The sequence below is a fragment of the Cygnus olor genome, chromosome 19 (assembly GCF_009769625.2).
Source record: "Cygnus olor isolate bCygOlo1 chromosome 19, bCygOlo1.pri.v2, whole genome shotgun sequence".
Lineage (NCBI taxonomy): Eukaryota > Metazoa > Chordata > Aves > Anseriformes > Anatidae > Cygnus > Cygnus olor.
Window position 1 is genome coordinate 8076998 of NC_049187.1, and position 20827 is coordinate 8097824.

At 44.4% G+C, this 20827-nt stretch overlaps 1 protein-coding gene across 9 annotated transcripts in view; it reads right to left on the reverse strand.

Moving 5' to 3' along the window:
* Positions 1–968: 968 nt before the first annotated feature.
* The window catches only part of BRD3 (bromodomain containing 3), a 46536-nt gene continuing 26677 nt past the window's right edge, over positions 969–20827 (reverse strand). For all 9 annotated transcript variants that reach the window (XM_040532027.1, XM_040532029.1, XM_040532023.1 and 6 more), the window contains 8 exons: positions 19855–20069; positions 17800–18171; positions 11639–11767; positions 10482–10673; positions 9426–9661; positions 8608–8900; positions 6612–6740; positions 969–6227 (listed from right to left, as the gene is read on the reverse strand). In XM_040532027.1, coding sequence (XP_040387961.1) covers positions 6112–6227; positions 6612–6740; positions 8608–8900; positions 9426–9661; positions 10482–10673; positions 11639–11767; positions 17800–18171; positions 19855–20069 — 1682 coding nt within the window. In that variant the 3' untranslated portion in view covers positions 969–6111. The remainder of the gene's footprint in view (positions 6228–6611; positions 6741–8607; positions 8901–9425; positions 9662–10481; positions 10674–11638; positions 11768–17799; positions 18172–19854; positions 20070–20827) is intronic.

Here is a 20827-nt window from a genome sequence, read left to right on the forward strand (position 1 = left end):
GTCTAGGTTGAAAAAAAAAAAAAAAAAAAAACATTTCTTTGGAGTGGGGGGAACAACTGACAATGCACAGCTGCGCTGATACAACAGCTAAGCAAAACAGGTTTGCTGAAACCTTAGTGATCATGCCTTTTAAACCCAGCGAGCAGGAACAGGGTTAGAGAAAGATTAACCCTGCAGGAACCTGGATGTTGTAACCCCTACTGTATAAATAAACCACTAGGCATGCATCTGAGAAAGCTAACAGAAAAAAACCTCCAGCAACCAAAATAGCTTTTGGCCACCATACAGCAATGTCAAGACTGTGCTGTGAATGCGATCAGCCGCTGTAGGACCCCCATTTCCCAACTGCATCTCCTATGTCCTGGTTGCCCTGGGCTCACTGACCTGCGGGGCCAGCAGCTGCAGCTGGTGAGAAATTCCCTCTGGTTTCTTCAGGTCTTGGCAGCTGGAAAATAGTCAGCATTAAACTTGGGTGAGATTTTCAACCTCCTCTTATTCAGCTCAACTTACCTCTACCAGGTCCAATTCTCACAAGGTGAGGCCCCTTCAGATCATAAGCTTTTCTAGGAGGGGAAAACGTCCTTCCTAGGCTGCCCCCCTCGCATTAAAGCGGCCTGAGATCCTCACCAAAAAAAGGTATATTTAGCACATGTCAGGTACTGAACTGTGATTCAGAGACCCCCAGGCCAAGCTGGCAGCACCCCAGGCTTGCCCTCTGCTCTGCAAGCAGTTTGCCCCCATGAGTGCAGCACACCATGCATGCTAACAGCTGGGCTTGCAAAATAACTTCCAAATTATTTCATGGCACTAGGATCCTTAGCATTTTTATATTTGTTTGGTGGCAATGCTGCTCAACCAATTGCTAGGTCAAAGCCCTACTGGCTTTCAGCTGAGCTGCAACACCTGAAAGGGAAAATGAGGAAAGGGAGAGGAGAGGGGAAAATATAGTATAAAACTGCACACACAAAACAATTTTTCTTTTTATTATGAAAACAAAACAAATGCCCCAGGACCAGGGTCCATTACCAGTAACAACAAAGATTACTTTCTAACTTTTTTTTTTTAAAAATTCTGTTGTGTTTGAGGCCAGCAATTTGCAATAAACAAGCTAAACTACTTACATTGACTTTTTTTTTTTCCAGTAACTGACATTTACAGGAATATACTAGAAATGGCACTAAAAAGTTTTAAGAAAAAGTTACGGTAAATTTGCATGCACATCATACAGAAAAGTAACATTTTTTTTAAATATTAAAAAAAGGAAAAACAAAACAAATAGAACAACAAATCTTTCTGGATTGGTTATGCCAGTATCAGGGATAAGTTCTAAGTGGCCTGTGTCAAATCCTAGCTGGTGGTTTATTTATTTTTTAAAAATGACATTTAAAAAGATATGCAAATACCATTTTTGCTTTAAATGCATCTCATTGTTTTACAAGCAAGATAATGCTGCTAGTGTAACAAATCCTCGCCCTAAATTTATCTTCAACAATGCAGAGCCTGCCCAGTTAGCCCTAGTGGTAACTGCTTGTGTATTAGAGTATTTCTTTTTTTAAAATTCATTACTAAAAAGGTTGTGTTGTTTGTTTGTTTGTTTTTTTTGTCATGCCCCAATCCCCTCCCCCTAGCTCCAACCCCAGCTTTAAAAAACATCATTCCTTTCAAAACAAGGAAAAAATTAAAAACTGGTCTAAGAGTCCCCAAAACAGAGAAAGAACTAGATTAGGTAACTGCAGTCTGCTTCTACCACATAGAGAACATGGAAAGAGACCTCACTGGGTAACTAATTTGTATATATACACGCACACACGTGCTTGTGTATGTGTGTGTGGGTGCGCGCAGCTATGGTACACGCACCCCACAAACACCAGCTACATAGTCCTGAAATATCAGTTCTACAGTTACAAACCCTGTCGGTAGGAAAGTTTAAAATCACATCAATACAAAACTGAAAAGATTTTGTATAGACAACATTTGGTTAGCAGAAAACTGTCGTACTCGACAGATTCCTTTAGTAGATAAACCAGGGCCTGAGCCCACGGGATGCGGATCTCCCTCTGGTCCCATTGAGCCTACATCTGATGGTATGCCAAGAGACAGGCTGACCTTACAATCAGATAAAGTTTAACAAAGTTTTTAAAGGTGCAGTAATGCTGGTTGATTGGTATTAGGTCTGGTCAGATATTGTTTTGTCAAAACAGGAATTCTTCAGAAAAAACAGTTTCAATAAAACTATGTGTGTATGTATACATATGAAATCATACTGATTTCAGTGAAATTTCCCCTGGAAAACAAAGTTAAACTTTGTTCATTCAAGAAAAAATCCTACCATAAAAAATTCAGTCTTTTTCATTCTGAAGTTTAAAAATGCCATTTCAAATGTTACTTATACATTTGATCATTTCCAAGTTATTTCATGACATCTGGACTGACATGTCATGCAATACAAACTCGGTTAAATAAATGCTCTATTGTTTCCGTTTCCAACTCATTAAGGGCAGCTGCTACTTACTATGGACTGAAAACATCTCTTCTTTCCAGGAGACACTCTGATCTGGATGTACAAGAGGCACCACTACTGACATATCAGGAGATAATGAGCACTACAAACAATACGAAAATGAAAAATACGTAAGAACATTTTGCAGTGCAGAGTCACCAATTTTTTTTCCCCCTGAAACGAAGGTCACGCCAAAACGGATTTCTCCTGTGATCTGCCATTCATTGGAAAACATCTTACTTTCCATGAAAGTTTTCCACCAAATAGAGAAGCCCAAGCTGCAGCTGGCTTATCGAGGATAGTCAGGTGCTTCTTCATCTTTCCGTTTTTGTTTTGTTTGCTTGTTTTCCTTGCAAATCCCCAGGCTAGGACAAGTTTGCCAACTAAAGCAGGGATCCTCCTCCAGCGCTGCAGACAGTCCCAGGCCAGGCCCCTTTCCATCACTTCACGGTTGTCCCCAACCCTTCGGCTCCGACCTTTCCACTCATTTGGCAGGACAGACCTATGTGTCCGGGCGGGATGTCTGCACCCTGGCCGCAGCGTCAGGGGACGGTGGCGTGCTGCAGAGCCGGGTCCTCGGGCTTTGCGTGGTGGTGATGCTGGTGAGAGCAGCTGCTGGCGGGCGGCCACTGCCTCCAAACACTGGCTGGGGGTTGTTCTCTGCACAGGAGCACCTTTTGTCCAGGGCGACCATCACCTTACATCCACGGCATAGCTGAAGTGAATGCAGGCGGGAAAGGATTTCAGCAGGGAAACCTGGGAGCCTGTTTCTCCAAGCTGTCGTGGTATTGAATTGGTAGCAATTAATTTAATTAAAATGCCAGTTTGTTTTGATAATGCAAGTCTCAGACACTAGGAGAAAGACAAATGAAAACCAAGCCCATTACAAAAAACTACGCTTAATTAGGTGTATATTACATCTCCTTGTAGTAAAATTCTGAAAATATATTACTAAGTATCTGTCTAGGGGAAGGTGGTTTTTTAAGGGCAGAATTTAAAAAAATATAGCAACTAAAAATAACTTCATTGTTAACGGAAAAGAAAAATCATTAATTTCAGCAAGAATCAGAACACACTAGTTCATGCATTTTCCAACACTACAGGAAACTCAATCTGCAAAGACCTGGAGGGTTTTCTGCCAGCGGGCCAAGCACCCCAGCAATTACAAAACGAGCTGAGGACGTCCAGCAGCTTACAGCTGTTTACAGCAGCAGAGCATCTCTCTTTCAACCCTTAGCAGAAAACGGTAATTCCTTTCTACAGCAAACTGCAGAGAGTGCTATTGTCACCATACAGATAAAAGACACGGACAGGGCCAGTACGCCTGTATGAGATGCACACCTGAACAACCTGAAATGCTGATCCTTGAAAGATGGATTTTCTAAAGGCCAGATGCAAGAACAAGCTTCTTGATAATCCCATCTCCTAAGGGTCTGGCTAATAAAACCTCAGCCGATGGGCACTAAGTGACTGGCAGCTGAATGCGGATGCAGTAAGTGCAAACCATGGAGTGCTAATAGCAGGCTGGCCCCGCAGCCCCCTGGCTTTTCAGCAAAGGGCTATCCCCCAGGCTCCACGCTTCCCAGCACACCAGCTCCTCTCCTAGCTCTTGGAGGCTGACTGTGCAACAAAAATCCTGTGCCAGGGCTGAGGAGCCCTCCAAGGCCACTCCTCAGCAGGGTGAAGTTTCGGGCTACGCCACAGCAGAGATGCAGCCTTAGGGGCTGGTGCTGGGAGAAGGAAAGGCATAACTTTCTGTTAAACTCTGTATATTTTCTTTACAATAAAAAGCTAAAAAGTTAAGAATTTACAATAAATTTCTGCCCCTCAGGTTACAAATTTTATATAATTATAGAACTGGTGTTTTCCTAAAATTGGATTATAAAATCAAACCCCACACTGTTCTACCAAAAAAATGGAGAGGGGAAAGACCTGTGGAAATAATACAGACAAAAAATGTGCTGCATCAAGGAATTACATCTACCTGTACGTCTTCAAAATTTGTACAAACCAGGAAATAAAGGGGCTGGAGTGAAAAGAGGAAAAAAATGAACACACAAAACATGACAGAGCACCAGATACACAATAGACTGGACTGTAGCACCTGTAGGTATAAAGTCCAATGTATTTAAATAACATGTTTATTTTTTTTCTGTTGATTTCTTTTTTTTTTAATCTGGTTCAAACCACATTAAAAATCTGCATTTCTGCTGGTCTTGTTGTTTTTTAGTAAATTTTAAATGACCAATAGTGTTTAATAAATAAAGTACTTATATATACATGAAATTAGGGACAGTGGAAACGGAGTGTATTGCAGCAGCGCAGGTCGAAACATTCGGCTGACTCGTAAGAAATTGATAGCCTCAAAAAAATTGCCTCTAACCCACCCCCGCCCTCCCTCCCTTACTATTATTGAGGTAAACATTTCAGTGTCTGGAAACCTGCTTTCTGTGTGACACAGAAGTAGCATTCCCTTTCTAGGAGCTCATTGCAGATACAAAGATAAGGGGAAAAACAAAGGAAAAGACAAAACCAACATCCCTCTCCAAGTCCCCTGCCAGCTCAGCCTCAGCTGGAGCTCAAGTGCTCTTTTATTTTAAGCCCAGACTGAGGTGCATGTCATGGAGAAAGTACTTAAGCATGTGTCTAATAACGAGCACATGACGCCTTGGTCACTCTGCAGGGATCACTCCTTGAGGTCCATCTGAGAACTTGCAGCCAAAAACTGTTTTCAATTAAATGAAAACTTTCATAGACAGTGTCAATTTCCTGGAAATTATCTATTTGATGTTAAAAATAACATTTCCAAGAAACTTGAGCGTCCCTCGCTCTCTTCTTACCAAAATATTCCCAAGAAAAAATAAAAATTTTAGTGGAAAAGACTAGAAATGCAGACACTTCTATTGCTCATGTGCTTAAAATTAAGTCCATGCTTAAATACCTTCCTGAACAGGTGCCTATGGCCTCTACAAATATTAACAAAAAATGTTAGCAATCCACGGTACATGAGAATTCTTTGTTTTTATGTAAAAAGATGATAGCATCTGACATTTTCATCACACTGTAGACTTTGAGATTAAGAATACTAGTGCTAATAACAAATACACCAACTAGTTCCAAAGCTAACATCTTTCAGATACAGTACCATTTTACAGAGATTTCTTTTTAAAAAAGACTTTTTTCTTTGTGTGAGCCAGGTGGGCTTATTAAGAGAACGTTTCTGGGGAGAGGGAAGGGGCAGGAGGGAAATGTACTACAAACCTTGCAGAACCTTCTAGTGATCTCCTGCTAAGAGTTCCGAGTTCTTCCATTTTCAACAAATCTTCTTTAGTTAAAATGTATTTTAGAGACTTTATGCAAAGGGAACTATTTGTCATAAAGTCTAGTCACACACACACACACGCAAAGATCTTTGACCTATTAAAAGAGCGCCCCCCAAAAAAATGGAAGATACCTTTTATAATACTGAATTAAAAAATAAAAAAAGTCAGAGAGGAAAAAAAACCTGACCACCGTGGAACAAGAGCAGTATATTAAGGAGAGAAAGGAACACTGCAGAGCATCGGTGAGAGTGATGTCCATTTTGTGTTTTGTGTCTAAGTGTCCATAACTCATTCGGAATCACTGCTGTCCGAGCTGGAGCCACTGGAGCTGCTGCTCCCAGACTCAGAGGAGCTGCTGCTGCTGAGCCGGGAAGGGCCTCCAGAGGGAGCAGAGCCGGATTTTTCTGCAGGAAGAGAGGCAGTGAAGCAGTTATTTGCATGGAACTGAACTAGAGAAGGTTTGCCCACAGCTTTTCTCATCCACTGCTTCATTTACAACCTCACTTTGCACAGGCAGCATATTTACCCATTAGCTTTGCTCGCTGGAACGGGGCCTGGCCCGTCAGAGGATGAATCGCCTCCAAGACACCTCCTGTTTAACTCCAAGGGGAGCTCCCACCCAGACGGGGATCAGAGCAGACCCCACACAGCAGCAGCTCTCTGTGTGCCCACACTAATGACAACTATCACAGATAAATCCACGGCTACCAGAAGGCAGGAGCTTTGCCTTAGCGAGGCACACCACAGCTTTCCAGGCACCGGTAGCACAGTAAAACCACAGCCATTACCTTTCTTCGCAGGTTTCTTGTTGTTGTTCAGCTGCCCACTGACGTCCTGTAATCGTTTTTCTAGTTCTTTCTTCTTTTCCTGAGCTAACTCTTCTTTAGACTTTGCTGCTTGCTTTTTTCCGCTTGCAGCTGTGGAGGAGGAATGCACAATTTCTGAAACTGCATGGTTGTGGGTGAAAAAGAGTGGACATCGCTATTTTACAGGGCATGTACGGCTGTGCGACCACTCTGCAGTGACACTGCTAAGATCAAGTGACCACAGAGCAACTACACATCCCAGATAGAGGACAACGCACGAAGTTGTCTAGATTATCCAATCACCATCATCCTGTAACATGCACTTTAAGAGAGACCTTCTGGAAAGCGTTTTAGAAGATAGAAATATCCATGTAATAACCTTGTAGTTACAGGTTACTTACCGGCCAGTTATATGGTCAATAGTTACACATTTGTAATTACAGAATTGTTACATGGGTTTTCTGCCCTGTAAAATAAAGTGTCCCATTAAAGATTGTCAGAAGGAAGCATCTGCCATTAAAACTTAAGACACCTCACACAAGAATCGACTCTGGTTTATGTTGATTTAAATATAAAACAAAACAAAAAGTTAAAAACCAACAGAGGCAAAAGCTGGCAAGACAACAAGAACATAGCTGCATCAGTTCGGACGGAAATGGTAAGAAGTACGAGCACTACTCATGCTCCTGAGCGGAAGAAATATCACTCAGAGGAGGAGTAATTGAACACAGGTGTTGGCCAGTATCAGAAGCAGACAGGGGCTGTATATTTTGCCTGATCCAGCAAGGAAATACCTACGTTTCTGTGCACTGCTTTAAAGCAGTATTTTTATTTTTTTAAAGAAATCTGGAAAGCAGAGTGCTAAGAGGGCGCGCCCCTGAACACTAGAATAGGCAGCAGACAGCAGAAGAGTCTGGCCATGGTCAGGAATTAATGCTGTGTCTGTGGGCCAGGCTCACCAGCCAGCCAGCTCCGGACAGGCTGGGCTCAGAGGATTGGACGGACAGACATCTGATGTTGTGTGTTACTCCATGCTTTGACTCCAAACCTAATTCCTAACAGCTCTGGAAAATCCTTTCCTCAGCTATTCCACCAGTGAAGGGGGGTGGGGGCAGAAATCAAACCAGTACTAAAAAGCAAAAAGAAGGGCCGAAGTCTGAGCTTTGCTTAAGCCACCTGAAAGTCCCGTGGTGAGGAAACAGTGCCGTGGAAGAGCTGTGAATAGCTATCAGTTATATTATACTCTTAACAGGACAACTTCCTCTTAACCAAGAAGCAGGAGGATTGAGTCAGGACCACTTCAGGTTAAGAAGCGCCCTAGTGCTATTTAGCTGGAGCCAAGTTCTCAAGGGGCTACAACTACTCACCCTGTGTCTGAGGCACAGAGAAAAGCCTGTACTGTACAGTACTGTACACTCACCAGTGCATTAACATTCACCCCCTCATCTATCACTGAGGATTATATGGTAACCAGGCCATCTAGGAATAGCAGCTTTGGGACAAACATACAACTGAGACACATCCAGAATCCTTAGGTAACCCAGGTGACTTTGTGCGAGTCATTTATTCCCTTGGAGTTTTGGATTCCAACCACACTTTTTTTCCTTCCTAATTAGGTGATAAACTATTCAGGATAAGGAACCAATCCTTCCAGGTATCGTTCCAGGTATATGCACATTACACCAAAAACAATGAGACTGAAACCTTTGTAGTGCCTTCTAGATCAGTAATAAAGATATCACACAGGTCTTGCAGAGGAACGATAGTCCCTCCAGGTCTCCATGAGAGGGCATCATGAGAAGAAAGAATAGAAAAACCAGAACGTTTCTGCATATTTTCTCTGGAAGAAAAGAACCTCTAAAAATCCCTGTCATCACATACCCAGCAGCTGGATAAGAGAATCTCAACAAACATGCCCCAAATCCAAAGCTGAGCCCAAGAGCTGGTTGGGGAACGCGTGCCCCAGGAGGTAACTTACAAAATGGTTTCCTTTGTTTTTTCTGTAAACAAGATTTCACGTATCTCTCCAGTTCTCGCAAAGTTGTGGGCTTCAATGTTTCAAAATCTATTTCTATCTCATCGGGGTTGGAGTCCCTGAGGGAAGGTTCCCGCGACTGGATGATGTGCACCACCCTGCCCAGCTTCTCCCCGGGCAAGCGGTTGATGTCCAAGCTGAGCTGTCGTTTCTCATCATAGGTCATGGGCAGGCCTTCCTCCTCCTCGTCCGAATCATAGCTTGCAGACGCCTGTTTGCCTCCTTTCTTGGGCTGCCTGGGGAGGTTGGCAAGCATGGAAACATTCATGGGTATATAAAGAGCAACGAACTCTTTCTTCTACTCCCCTTCCAACAAACATCTCAATGCTTTTGGCTTTGAACCTCTAAGCCAGATAGCTTGAACAGCACCACAAAAAAAGTTCAGAAATCTGAGATCAGCTGTTCTACTCCTATTATATTTTAGTGCTGTGAGGCATGACAACAAGCCCAAGTAGCAGCAGGGGGGCAGCAATGAAATAGCATGTTCTTGCCGGCTAGGCAAAAAGCAAAACCTTATCTGAGAGTGACTGGGCAGGGATTCTGAGAGAATCAGACAGTGGAAATGTGATGGCTCTGCTGCCAGCCCTAACTTAAAAACTCCCTGAGGTTGTCTGGGAACAGAGACACTATTCAATCGCGAGTTAACTGTTCTGACAACCGAGCTTCACCAGGGAATTCAATGGGACAAAAAAAGGGACAAAATTGGGCTGAAAGCTCTTGGTATTCCCACCTAAGGCAAGTTGCGGGAGGCAAGCTCTCACCTGTTAGCTGTGGTCGTGCTGTTTGCTTTTTTAGCTGGGGCTTTCTTCTGCTGGGCTTGTTTCGGTGGTTGAGCCACCTTGGGTTTCTTCTCCTCCTCAGCTTTTACTTTGTGCTTTTCCTTTTCCTTCTCTTTGTCTTTCTTTTTCTTCTCTTTTTCCTTCTTCTCTTTTTTTTTCTTTGGTTTGTTCACTGGTGCTTGTGACAATGCAGCTAGCTGTTCGTGGACAGCCTTTAGCTTAGGAGAGAAAAGTGAAAAATAGATCAGACTTTGAGGCAAGATAACTGATGCCTCCACATACACTTCCTCTACATCCTGGACTTGTAAATATATCCCAAAGTTAGTGATCAAGCAGTCTACTGATTGGACTTAGCAGGCTTTGCTTCAAGTTCTTTAAAGAATGCAGTGCAAATATGCAGAAACTAACTGAAAACTTAATTCTTGCTTTATAGTAGCAAATAAAAATTAAGCTTAATAGCTTGGTCTAGAGTGCTGGCAATGTGGACTCTGAAATGCCAGATTCCCTTCTTGGGTCTCCTATTAACTTGCTTTGAGACACTGGATAAGACATTTTATTAATGCTTTCCTGCATTAAGGTAGTACCTACAACCACTGCTTATCCGCGTAATAAAAAAGGCCATGGCTCAGAGCTTGTAACAGTCAAAACAGCTTCTGTAGATGAGGTACAGGGTGAAAATATCACACAGGAAGATTGTGACGGGTGTCACTGTGCCTGAGCTCTCATACCAAATGGGGGTCACGTTGCTTACCCAGATCCCCAGTATCGTGTGCTCCTTCATTCATGATGGCTGAATACTTTGGGATCCCCAGAAAGTACAGAACATCAGCTTTGAGAATGGTTATCTCAAGGAAAACTAACATTACATCAAAACTACACTTATTTCACAGCTGGGAGTCCTTCCCCTTGAGCTGGCAGAAGGGGAGATCACTCTGCTGCATCGCAGACTAGATGGGATTTTTAAGAAAGAAAAAAAACCCTTTCTGCTAAGCCTTTTCTACTGCACAAACACACACACAGCTCAGCCACTACAATAACCTGCTCCTGGAGCTCTGCCAGCCGAGTCGCTCGCTCTTCTTCCGAGTCTGAGCTGTCTGAGTCGGAAGAGCTCTCCTCGCTGCTGTGGCTGCTTTCTGTGCTTTTGCTCACAACTGGTGCTGTTGGAGGAGGAGGAGGTGGGGCCTCTGCAGGCTCATCAGGCATCTTTGCAAACCTCATCTCAAAGACATCCTACAAAAAAAAGGGGGAAAAATGGTGACAAAGGAGCCTCAGCCACAAAGACCTAATTCTTGTCTTTTAAACACACCAGACACCCCACCATGGGTCAGGGTCCTACTGCACTAAACAAGGGGCTGTAGCAGTGAATAACAAAATACAGTGAGCACTCTAGATCAGGGGTTGAAATCGTCATAGTAAGATATAGTTCCTCCTCTCATCAAGGACAAAATTAGTCTTGCAGTGGGATAGGAATAGGCAGGGGAAGGTTACTGAATCTCCCTCTGAGATCCTTTTGTGGCTGGGAAGGCTGTGGAGGGGTGACGGGCTCTCACACCTCTGCTTCCTGGGAGGCTTCTGCATCTTGTCTGCACCAGCCTCTGCCAGAGAGGGGCACTAGACTAAACGGATCTGACCCGTTCTGGCTTTTCTAACAAACTTCCCTCTAGGTTTGGTTTCACTCTTTGCTGCTCCTCTGCTCAGCAGACTTCTAAATTGGTCTTTAGCTCTTCCATAAAGGTCAGGGAGGAAGCTCAGCCTCTGCATGCCAACTGCACAGCTGGTCTTAATGCCAGGATACCCCACACCCTATCCAAAGGCTGAAGCACTCGCTCTAGTACTGTACATTGCACGGTTTTCAGCTCAATTTCTGGCACAATTTCTCCCAGCTGGCACAATTTCTCCCAGCTTTTCCAAGGTGCATGTACAGAGGGGTACACATACTCTGTAAGCCCAAGAAAATACTCCCATTATTTTATACAGCAATGATTATAACATTTTAGGAATGGCATTGGGCCATGCCACGTGAAGAACACAACGGTTCTGCATCAGAGATTATCTAAAGGCTCTTTTCGAGGACTGGAAGAATCACCGACTCTCCCTTGATGGTGCCAAGAGCAGATCCATGCTTGGATCTCTGAATGGACACCGTATAGCTGAACTAAATGTACTCTGAAAGATGCAGTTGCCAACACCTTTACCTGGAGCTTCCTGGCCATGGCTACCACTTCGTGGTCTGGAGGATTGTACTTGTAACAATTAGAGAACATTAACCGAATATCTGCTGCAAAACCTTGTGCATCCTGGTATTCCCGACTGTCCATTTTTTTCTGCAAACAAACAAGCCAAAGGGAAAGGGGAGAAAAAGCCATAAGCAAAAAGCATTTATAGTAATCGCATGAAGGATGTGCGTCATGGAAAGAGCTCAGAACAGCTTCAAAAATCACATTTGTCTAAGAGAACAGTAGTTTGATCAGACTTATTAGCTCCTAAATAACATTTAGAGTTTCTGCTTTTTAAAATAAGCAAACAAAAGCCAGACAACTAAACAAGCTGATCTAGTTCCACGATAGTTTAAGCTCTTAAGATTCTATATTTGGGTTGTTTTCTTTAACGGTACTATGTAAGTTTGTCAGGGCCCCCATTCTGCTAGAAAATAAAAGGCAGTCAGATAGAAAAAGAGTTTGCAGGATTAGAAAGTAATGTAAACAAAGAACATAGACTGAAGGGCAGGGAGTCAACAGACAACAACGTTACAATGACAGGATTACCTTCAGCATGTATTTCTATATGCTGCTTGGGTATTTTTACCCTCTAAATCTGAGAGGGCAGAGAAGATTACAACCTTCTCCTGGCTTTCTTCTAACACAAGGCATGAATTACACTCGGTGATTTCTACACTAAGTCAGGCACTTGCTGTTAAGCTACGGAACCAGCTCTTGATTTTAAAAGTCCAACCGATAGATACAGAATGGATACAGAATTCGTCCTTTACGAACCAGTTCCTTATGTTATTCCCTACTGTAGTGGGAAGAATATCAGGAGCTAAATATTTGCACCTTGTTTCTTTCTCTCATTTTCTAGCTCCTAATTTCATCCACTTCTTTTGCTGTTTGGGACTGAATGATTTGGTTTAGAGAACAGTTTATGGCATTCCTAGCACTTAATTGATTTTATGCATGTATTACTACCACATATAAAACCCTAGCTCCAATTACTCCTACCAAAAAGAAATTAAAAAAGCTAACACTAGATTTCATTTGCATCTAAAAGACACGATTTTAAAGAAACTCGCTGTTTGCCAAGTGCTCGCAGCCTCCCTTTTGTATGTCTTGTGCACCTGTATCCCCCAGCGACTGGCAGACAGGCTGCAGATGGGATCGGGCAAGGCTCCTTCCCCACCAGAGCAGAAGACAGGGGTGCTTAGGCTTAGGTTAGAAAAACTCCCACTTATTCAATGGAAATTAAACATATGTCACAGCTTTGAATACGGCAGATATCGGAATTACTTTGAAACACTGCAATGACTCCTAAAACTGCTTTTGTTCCAAATAAGGCAGAATTGCACCTTCAGGGATGCAGCTTTGGAGGGATCTGCCTGCAGGGTGGTGACGTTCCTGCAGCATCCCTCCCTGCAGGGCTGCAGCTCGACGCCCGTCCAGCTTCTGGACGAGAGCTCATGCCCTTGGTAAATAAACGAGGGGCAAGCCTCCGAACCACAGCACAAAGATGAGGAGGGAAACACATTTGTGCGCCTCTCCTGTCTGAAGGAGAGCTGGCCTTGTTTGAAAAGGGTCTCAGGCCAACTCCAAAGCAAAACAATATGTTCAAACGAAAGGGTCCATTTATTTTAAAAGACGTCTTGCTGCATGAAAGGCCTTTTTGATATGCTTGTATTTGTTTGGCACGCTCAATGGCTGACTACAGCCTGTGAAATACATTTCAGTGTCTGAGGCTTTGCTTTCATCCAAAACCAACAGTTTTATAGCCCAATGCTTTAAACCGTCGATTTTTTTTCTGCTTTCGTGTAAAGAAAAATTAACTTGACAAAAGAAAGAGGATTTTAAAACGATGTGGTGGAATATATTTGGGTTACAAATTCACTTTGATATATTCCGCTGTTTAACACTTTTTTTTTTTTTACATTTACAATGGCAAATCAGAAGACATAGATAGCAGGACTGGAAAGGGTGCTGGGAGGCCAGCTCGAAAAAAAATCTCATCTCTCTCTCAGCAATTAATTCTATTGTTTAATATTCTTTAACATTCAGAAATTTGTTTCCTAATGTCTAGCATCCTCTTGCTCTAAGGTAAGACTTGTCCTGCCTGCCAAGGATGCAGAGAAAACCGTTCCCTGCCTTCTTGCAGCAATCTTGTTAGGTCTTCAAACATGTTAAATGTCTCCTTTCCATTTTCTCTTCTCCAAGACTAAGCTGGATATCGACCTGCCCTCCAAGCACATGGCATCAGGGCAAGTGCCCACGAAGGACACAGCAACACAGTTCCAAGAACTTCAGCAGACATCAAACCATGAGGACTCCGCCTTATTTCTGGGGGCCTAGTTGTACCCTGCAAAATCTGCCTCAACAAAAAGAGCTGCCTTGGGAAACTGCATTTGTACTTTACAATAGGTGCAAATAAAGAAATCTTTAAAAATTTCCCCAAAGAGCCTTCTCGTCGCTTTCAAGACCCCAGGACTCAGCTGCTCTGAAACCACAGCAATCACTGCCATAAAGTTAACCGATGAGCACAGTCAGATCCCTGGACGTAGCACTTTATTCCAAAAGTAAACACCTTTAGAAATCCTCTTACACGGCAAGGACTGTTGTTTGTTCACCACGGAGCAAACCAAAGGCAGAGACGTCCACATCCCTGCTGCTGGGCTCTGCGGGGCCTCATCCTGCACTGCGTGGCAGGCACAGCACCCTGCCTCCCCGTGCCCATGCTCCCCAGCACCAGCAGTGGACACGAGCACACTGCAACCTGCATGCCCGTGGACAGGGCGGCAGCAGCAGAGCGCCGCTACAGCTTCACAGCGAGCATTTCAACTGCTTTGGGGAGTTAAGGGCTGCTGCCTCTTCGATTTTAAAGCATAATCCATGCCCTTCTCTCCCTTTCTCCCCATGTCTCATCCTTTCTCTGTCCCAAACAGTTCTGCACTTCCCACCTGCACTGTGATGACCGAGACCCCTGCAGACCCCGTGTGCCCTCAGCTCTTGCTGCTTCCAGTCCTAGCCCGGCACAGCACCCCAGCTCACCCCTCTGCTCCCAGCTGCGACGTGCTCTGCTGCAGCCCCTCCACCTCTCGCCTGCCACAGCACAGCCACGACAACCAACCTGCTGCTTCCATCACGCAAACCATCTCCAAATCCTTCCGAAGAACACCTCTGCTGGGCGCACAGCCTGAAAAAAATATGCTCCTGGGCATGAAAGGCATTCCCTAATGAAAATCAAACTTTGTACAACCAGAGAACTGAAGTTCCAAGCAGCCAGGTACTGCGCAATCCATTACAGCTGCAGCAATGTTTATGTTTTAGTTCCTCACATAATTCTTTCAAGATTAGTCTGAAGGCCATTACTTGCACTGCTTTCCCACAACCATTGTCACTTGTGCAGAATTACATCTCAAGCCTTTCAGAGCCACAGAGAAAGCCCCTGACACCTGCACTGCCTGCAAATGGCAGGTTTCTGTTCCAGGCACTTAACACGTTATAGACTGCATCTCAGAAAAGTCACGCCGTGATCTACAGGCCAAGGGCAACGACAACAAAACACTTCATAAAGAACAATACAAGACAGCACTTCAAACAAGTTTATTAAAAAAATCTACTACGTAGAAAAACAAGTCCAGAGTCTTTACATACAAAAGACTCTGTCGGGTCTGCCAGCAATTCTTCTCCAGCTTTCTGACCTATACTACAAAAGTACAGAGGGAAAGGATCACCCGCACTTGCAGAAGAAGCGCAGAGATGGACACTTTTAAAAAAGAATAAAGTTAGGACTACAGAGAGTTTCAAGTATGAAGCAGCAGTCACCAACCCCAAAAAATCATAGCATTGCACCTACATTTTGTAGAACACAGCACAGAAGCCCTTGCAACGAGAAGCCACCTAGTCACATGTGAAAATATCAGCTTTGACAGTCAGGATTCCACTTTTCATCCGTAATCTTACTGCGTTCACCTGGGCTTGATCCACCAGGCAGCAGGTATCTCTGGAGAGACCCACAGCATCCCTGTGAAGTCAAGGAGATGCGACGGAGCCGAGACCACGTCTTGAAAGGACTAGGTTCGCCAGTACAGTAACTGAATGACTTCATCTAGGACACGATCATCTAATTGTTTTCACAAAACAGGTAGAGAAGAGGTTGTCAATAACTGAGCATCCCTCTAGTGTGGTAACGAAAAGAACAGCTGCACTGAGCCAGAGATGCTTCTCCCCATCTCAGTCATGTTCGTGAACCAGACACCCTTTACAGCCACTGGCCACTTCAGGAACTCGGAACTGATTTTGACGCAGCCGATGATAAGCACAGGCAGACAGAACTGTATGCACAGTACGCCAAACACCACGACCTCCTGAGGTCTCTTCCAACCTGAACTACTTTATAATCCTAGCCACATGGATGGACCTTCAAGCTAAGTGGAAAAAAAAAAATGACTCCAATGCAAAGGGAATTGAGCAGACCTTGACAGCAAGGGATGCAGTCCTATCATTAAAGCAATGTGCAAGGGCTAAGGAGGCCTCCAGTACTGGCTCTCCAAAATCAGCAGGATGGCAAACAAACTGCAGTACCAAAACTGATGGGAACTTCTCCCTCCTTCACCCATGCTCAGAGCAAGAGAAAATGGAAACTTACTCAAGAAAACATTGGGACCTTCCTCTGTCAGCAGAGCATCCCAGCCAGGCACCCGTGCTCCAACTCCCCAAACTACAGTGATCAACCTACTCCTTTCTCCTGCTTTTACCACTTGTTTCTGGCTCCCCCTTCTTGCCTGCAGCTCAGCTCACTCTTCTTACTCTCTTTTCTTCCCAGGAAATTGCTGCAGGCCTTTAACACAACTTGGCTTAATTGCAAGTTTAAGAAAATACTACACATTGCACTGGTTTTCGTAAACAAAGCAAGGGCACAGCAAGATCAGGAGATGAATTGTCTCCAAGCCCAGCTCCACCAGAGCCCACTTGCAACACTCTTGCCAGCTCAGAGAGGGTCTTCTCTGTACAAACCCAATCAATAATAATATTTAGTACTTAGATAACACCTTCCAGATATCTGTCTTCCCAACAGCCCTGTGAGGTAGGTTAAATATTATTTATCCCCACTTTATGACTGGGGAAACTAAGGCAGAGAGGCACGGGGAAACTTGCCAATGACCATGGCATCAGGATGGCAATTAACTCAGACACTGGTAACTCTTGGTCTAGTCCTCAATGCACAGACCGGGATGACTATTCTCTCACCATTAAATAATACAACTAAAATACTCTTTAAAATGCTATAGCTGTAGTAAGAATCCCTGCAGCATCATGGCTGAATGGAATGGCACATTAGAGCACCACCTGCTGCTGCCAGGTACTGTGAAAGATTTTGCCAAGGAACATGTAAGCAATCGAGAACGCGGCTGTCCTTTTGTCACCTGAGCATTTTAAACAATCCGAGCTGGGAGCAAAACAGTCCTGGCATGCTCATGAAAGCCAGCAGAGACACCTTAACTTCCTGCACATCGAAGAAAGTCTCACCTCCACTGACACCAATTGCAACGGCCAAGCAGAAATGGGAACTAGAAAGACCCAGCTTTGCTCTGTGGATATTTAGGAGGGGCTAAGAAACTCCCCAGTCTATAGGGAAAAACATCTCGAATATTGGACCACGCTAAGCTAAAGTCTTGAAGAGCCAATCTCGTACCACACAAGCATCACATTATTTCCTCCCCCTGCCTACCAGTAGATCGTCGTGTTCCAGATGGAATTGCTCAGCGTAAGCCTATCTGGACCACGCATCATGCCAACAAGTAGCCAGGCAGCAGTTTCTGGAAATGGGATACTATTAATTGAATCCTATGAAATACAGCACCTCTTCTTCTCTGAGTGCAACACGATCCCAATAACACAAGTTTAAATAGCTGGACTATCCGTAAAGAGAAGAGGATGCCATCATATAGTCTGCTTTGTAGGGCAGAAAAAAAAGTCCCAGATTATGGGGAAAAAAAGGAGAGGGTAAGGAAACAAAATATAAAAATATCCAGATGATATCCAGTTTCAGTTTTCCACCCTTGTCCCTTCCCCCTCCCCCAGAAGGAGCCAGTCCTCTGCAACCAGAGGGCCGTGACACCCTGCAAAAGAGGTGGTAAATGTGGACGTACTTTAACAGTACTGAGATCCATGGGGTGTTTGATAATATCATGATAGTCATGTAGTTCCAAGGCCTCTGCATCAACAGGCTTGTAAAAGGGCCATGCATAGGCTGCATGCTTCTTCGAGAGCATCTCCTTGAGAATGCTGTCACAGTACTTGAGGTGCTCAGAGAGTTTGCCTTTCTTCCCTGCGTGCTGGGGGACCTCTCCATCCTCAAGGTCTTTCTTTGGTGGTTTGATGGGCCGGCCGCCGCTCTCCCGTCGGGCGATGATTTTGGCCTGTTTGGGGTCCGAGAGGGGTGTGGGTGACTCGCTTCGGCTGGCAGTGATGGCAGAGGTGGTGGGCGTTGTCGTGTCCGCTTTTCGCTTCACTCCCTTTTTCTGAAACAGGAGATGGACAGACTTCATGAGTGCATGCTTGGTTCTCATGCTAAGCTAGCAGAAACCTAGCCCAATTCATCCTCATTTCTGAGATCTGCCTGTCCTCTGACAGAAAACACAATTATTTCACTGGGATAAATGGGACTTGTGACTAGAGGCTTCGACACACAATCCAGCGACCACAACACAACGTATTACTACATGTCATCTGAGCCACAGTAACCAGCCATTTGCACGTCTCCAACCCAACCCCAAACATGATGAAAAATGTGTTAGCTCTATGTATTTCACTGAGATTTAAACTAAGGACTCTTACCTCATGTTTGCCAAAGGAAAGGAGTGCGCCCAGTCGATTACTGCAGCTCAGCTGATGCATGGTGACTTAGTAAGTGTCAGTAACTTAACCACATGTCTGAGGCCCCAGTGGCAGGATCAGGCTATAAGTTCTGAACCAAAGCATATTAATCACCAAAGACCCATGAGCCCTCACTCCCTTGTATTTAGTGGATGTGCTAAGGTAGATTGTTTATTAAGGACAAGAGTAAGAATTTAACGATTTTGCTTCAAGCAAATAAAACATACATCTCCCATAAATTCAAGCTGTGACTGTCCAGTCAGCTCTTTCTTGTGCTCCTAAGAAGGATCTGTTCCTCTGGAGGAAACAACAAAAAAAAAAGGGGGGAGGGGGGTTCCCCAGGGAAATCTAAAGCAAATCTTAAGTAAATCCCAAGCAAGATTAATTTTGCAGTACATATTTGGCAAACTCACTTTTGGGTTCATCCTTGAGTTTTAAAATTAAACTGATTCTCAGAAGCAAATTATTTGAACAGAAACTGCAATATGAGACAGGCTTCTGAGGAGCACAGCATAGCTGCAAGGAGATCTGACTGACAATTCCCTTAGTAATTCTCAAACTATAGGGTTAAATAAGAAAAAAATCTGGGGCTCTGCTGACCCATGCAACCTCATGTCAGGGAACACCAACACTTTTGCAGTTAATTTCTCAGTTCAGAGAACTGAGCTTTGAGCTATGCTTTGACTATTTTTTAGGTAATACACAGCTTGCTAGGAAAATTCCGGTTATTTAGAGCAACATTTTCATTTACCCATAAATTAACATACTAAATAGTGAAACACTAGTGACACCTCCCAGGAGATTACTCAGTAAGGAAGACAGAACTAATGTACCCAAAACCTGTAGGCAACATCAGTCTCCTCCAACTGGAGTGACAGGCTTATCTCGACCTCGTTTGTGGCAGAGAGGCACATTCCTGGTGCTGGGGTGTGCAAACCTTAATGGAATAGTCCCAGGAAAATCAGGGATTCAGTTCCAGAGGGCAGACATGCTTTGGGTTATATGGAGGAAAATGGGGGAAACCTCCAGCAGCCTTCTGATTCAGGGAGCGCTGGCTAAGGCTACGGTCAGATGAGAGCTCGTAACTGAGCTGGAGCAATTACAGGTGACATCACCTCAGCTGGGGTACAGTAAAACTAGCAAAACTTTTCTGAACCCACTGCAACTTCACAGCAAGCACTTGTCTGAGCACATCCCAAAGGGACAACGATGGCCAAGGAGTCAAATGCAGAGAAGTTATGCACACAACCAGCAGTAAGGGGATGAAAATAAAGCACTGCTCAGCAGTCCTGCCTTCTGAAGAGGAAGGGGTCAAGTTCTCCATTTACCTTGACTACTGGTGGCGTAGGAGGAACCACAGGCATTATCGGAGTAGCAGGCGGAGGGGGAGCAGCGGCAGGAGGGGCAGTGACAGGCGGGACATTAGCAGTGATGGTTGGCACAGGGGTGGCAGCAATGACGGGCGTCTGAGACACAGCTGGAGGGACGTTCTGGAACGGGGCCGGCGGGGAGACGGAAGACACGGCCACTGCTTGCTGCGCTCCTTTCAAACGACAAAGTGAAAACACTGCAATGTATTGATGGCTACAAATGCCGACAGGACACTGTGAACAAAGTGACACCGGTGCTGCTGGATTATACAATCACGGGCTTGGCAAAAAGTTCCCAGTTCAGAGCCACAGGAAGAGCACAAAGGACACTGCGTATGATTTGCTTGGTGCTATTACCCAGAGGCCAACAAGAACTAAAGAATCACTGAGCTAAGCCTTCCTACCGCAAGCTTTAGGCCAGCCACACAAATACTCGTACATGAAGTGTGCTGTTCTGGGGCAGTTTTCATCCATCTCCTGCTCTCACAGCTGCCCTGAGCTCAGCAATAGATCAGGAGCTCAAGGAGAAGGAAAGGGGAGAGACGGCTCTTTTTGACAGGTGCTGTCCTGCACAGAGCTCAGTCTGGAAGTATTTGTACTTTGTAAGGCCAATGGCAACAACCCCTCCCGTACTGGCAGCTGAACACCTAGGAGTTCACTAAGGCTTCAGATTTGCCACAAGTTATAAAACAAGAAAAACAGAGCTGGGTGCAGAGCCCTAGTCTCCTGAGAGCCTGGCAAATGTCTCTTACACTACGCTTGCATTGTTACAGGATTACCTACTCGCATACATTAAACAGGACATTTAATAACTAATAACCAAAGTATCGATATGCCTGTATGCTTTTATAGCTGCATTTAGCAAAGGATGCTGAAAATACACATCGTTACAAATTTCTCTCAGCTTGGATAAAGTTGCAGCTCCATTTGG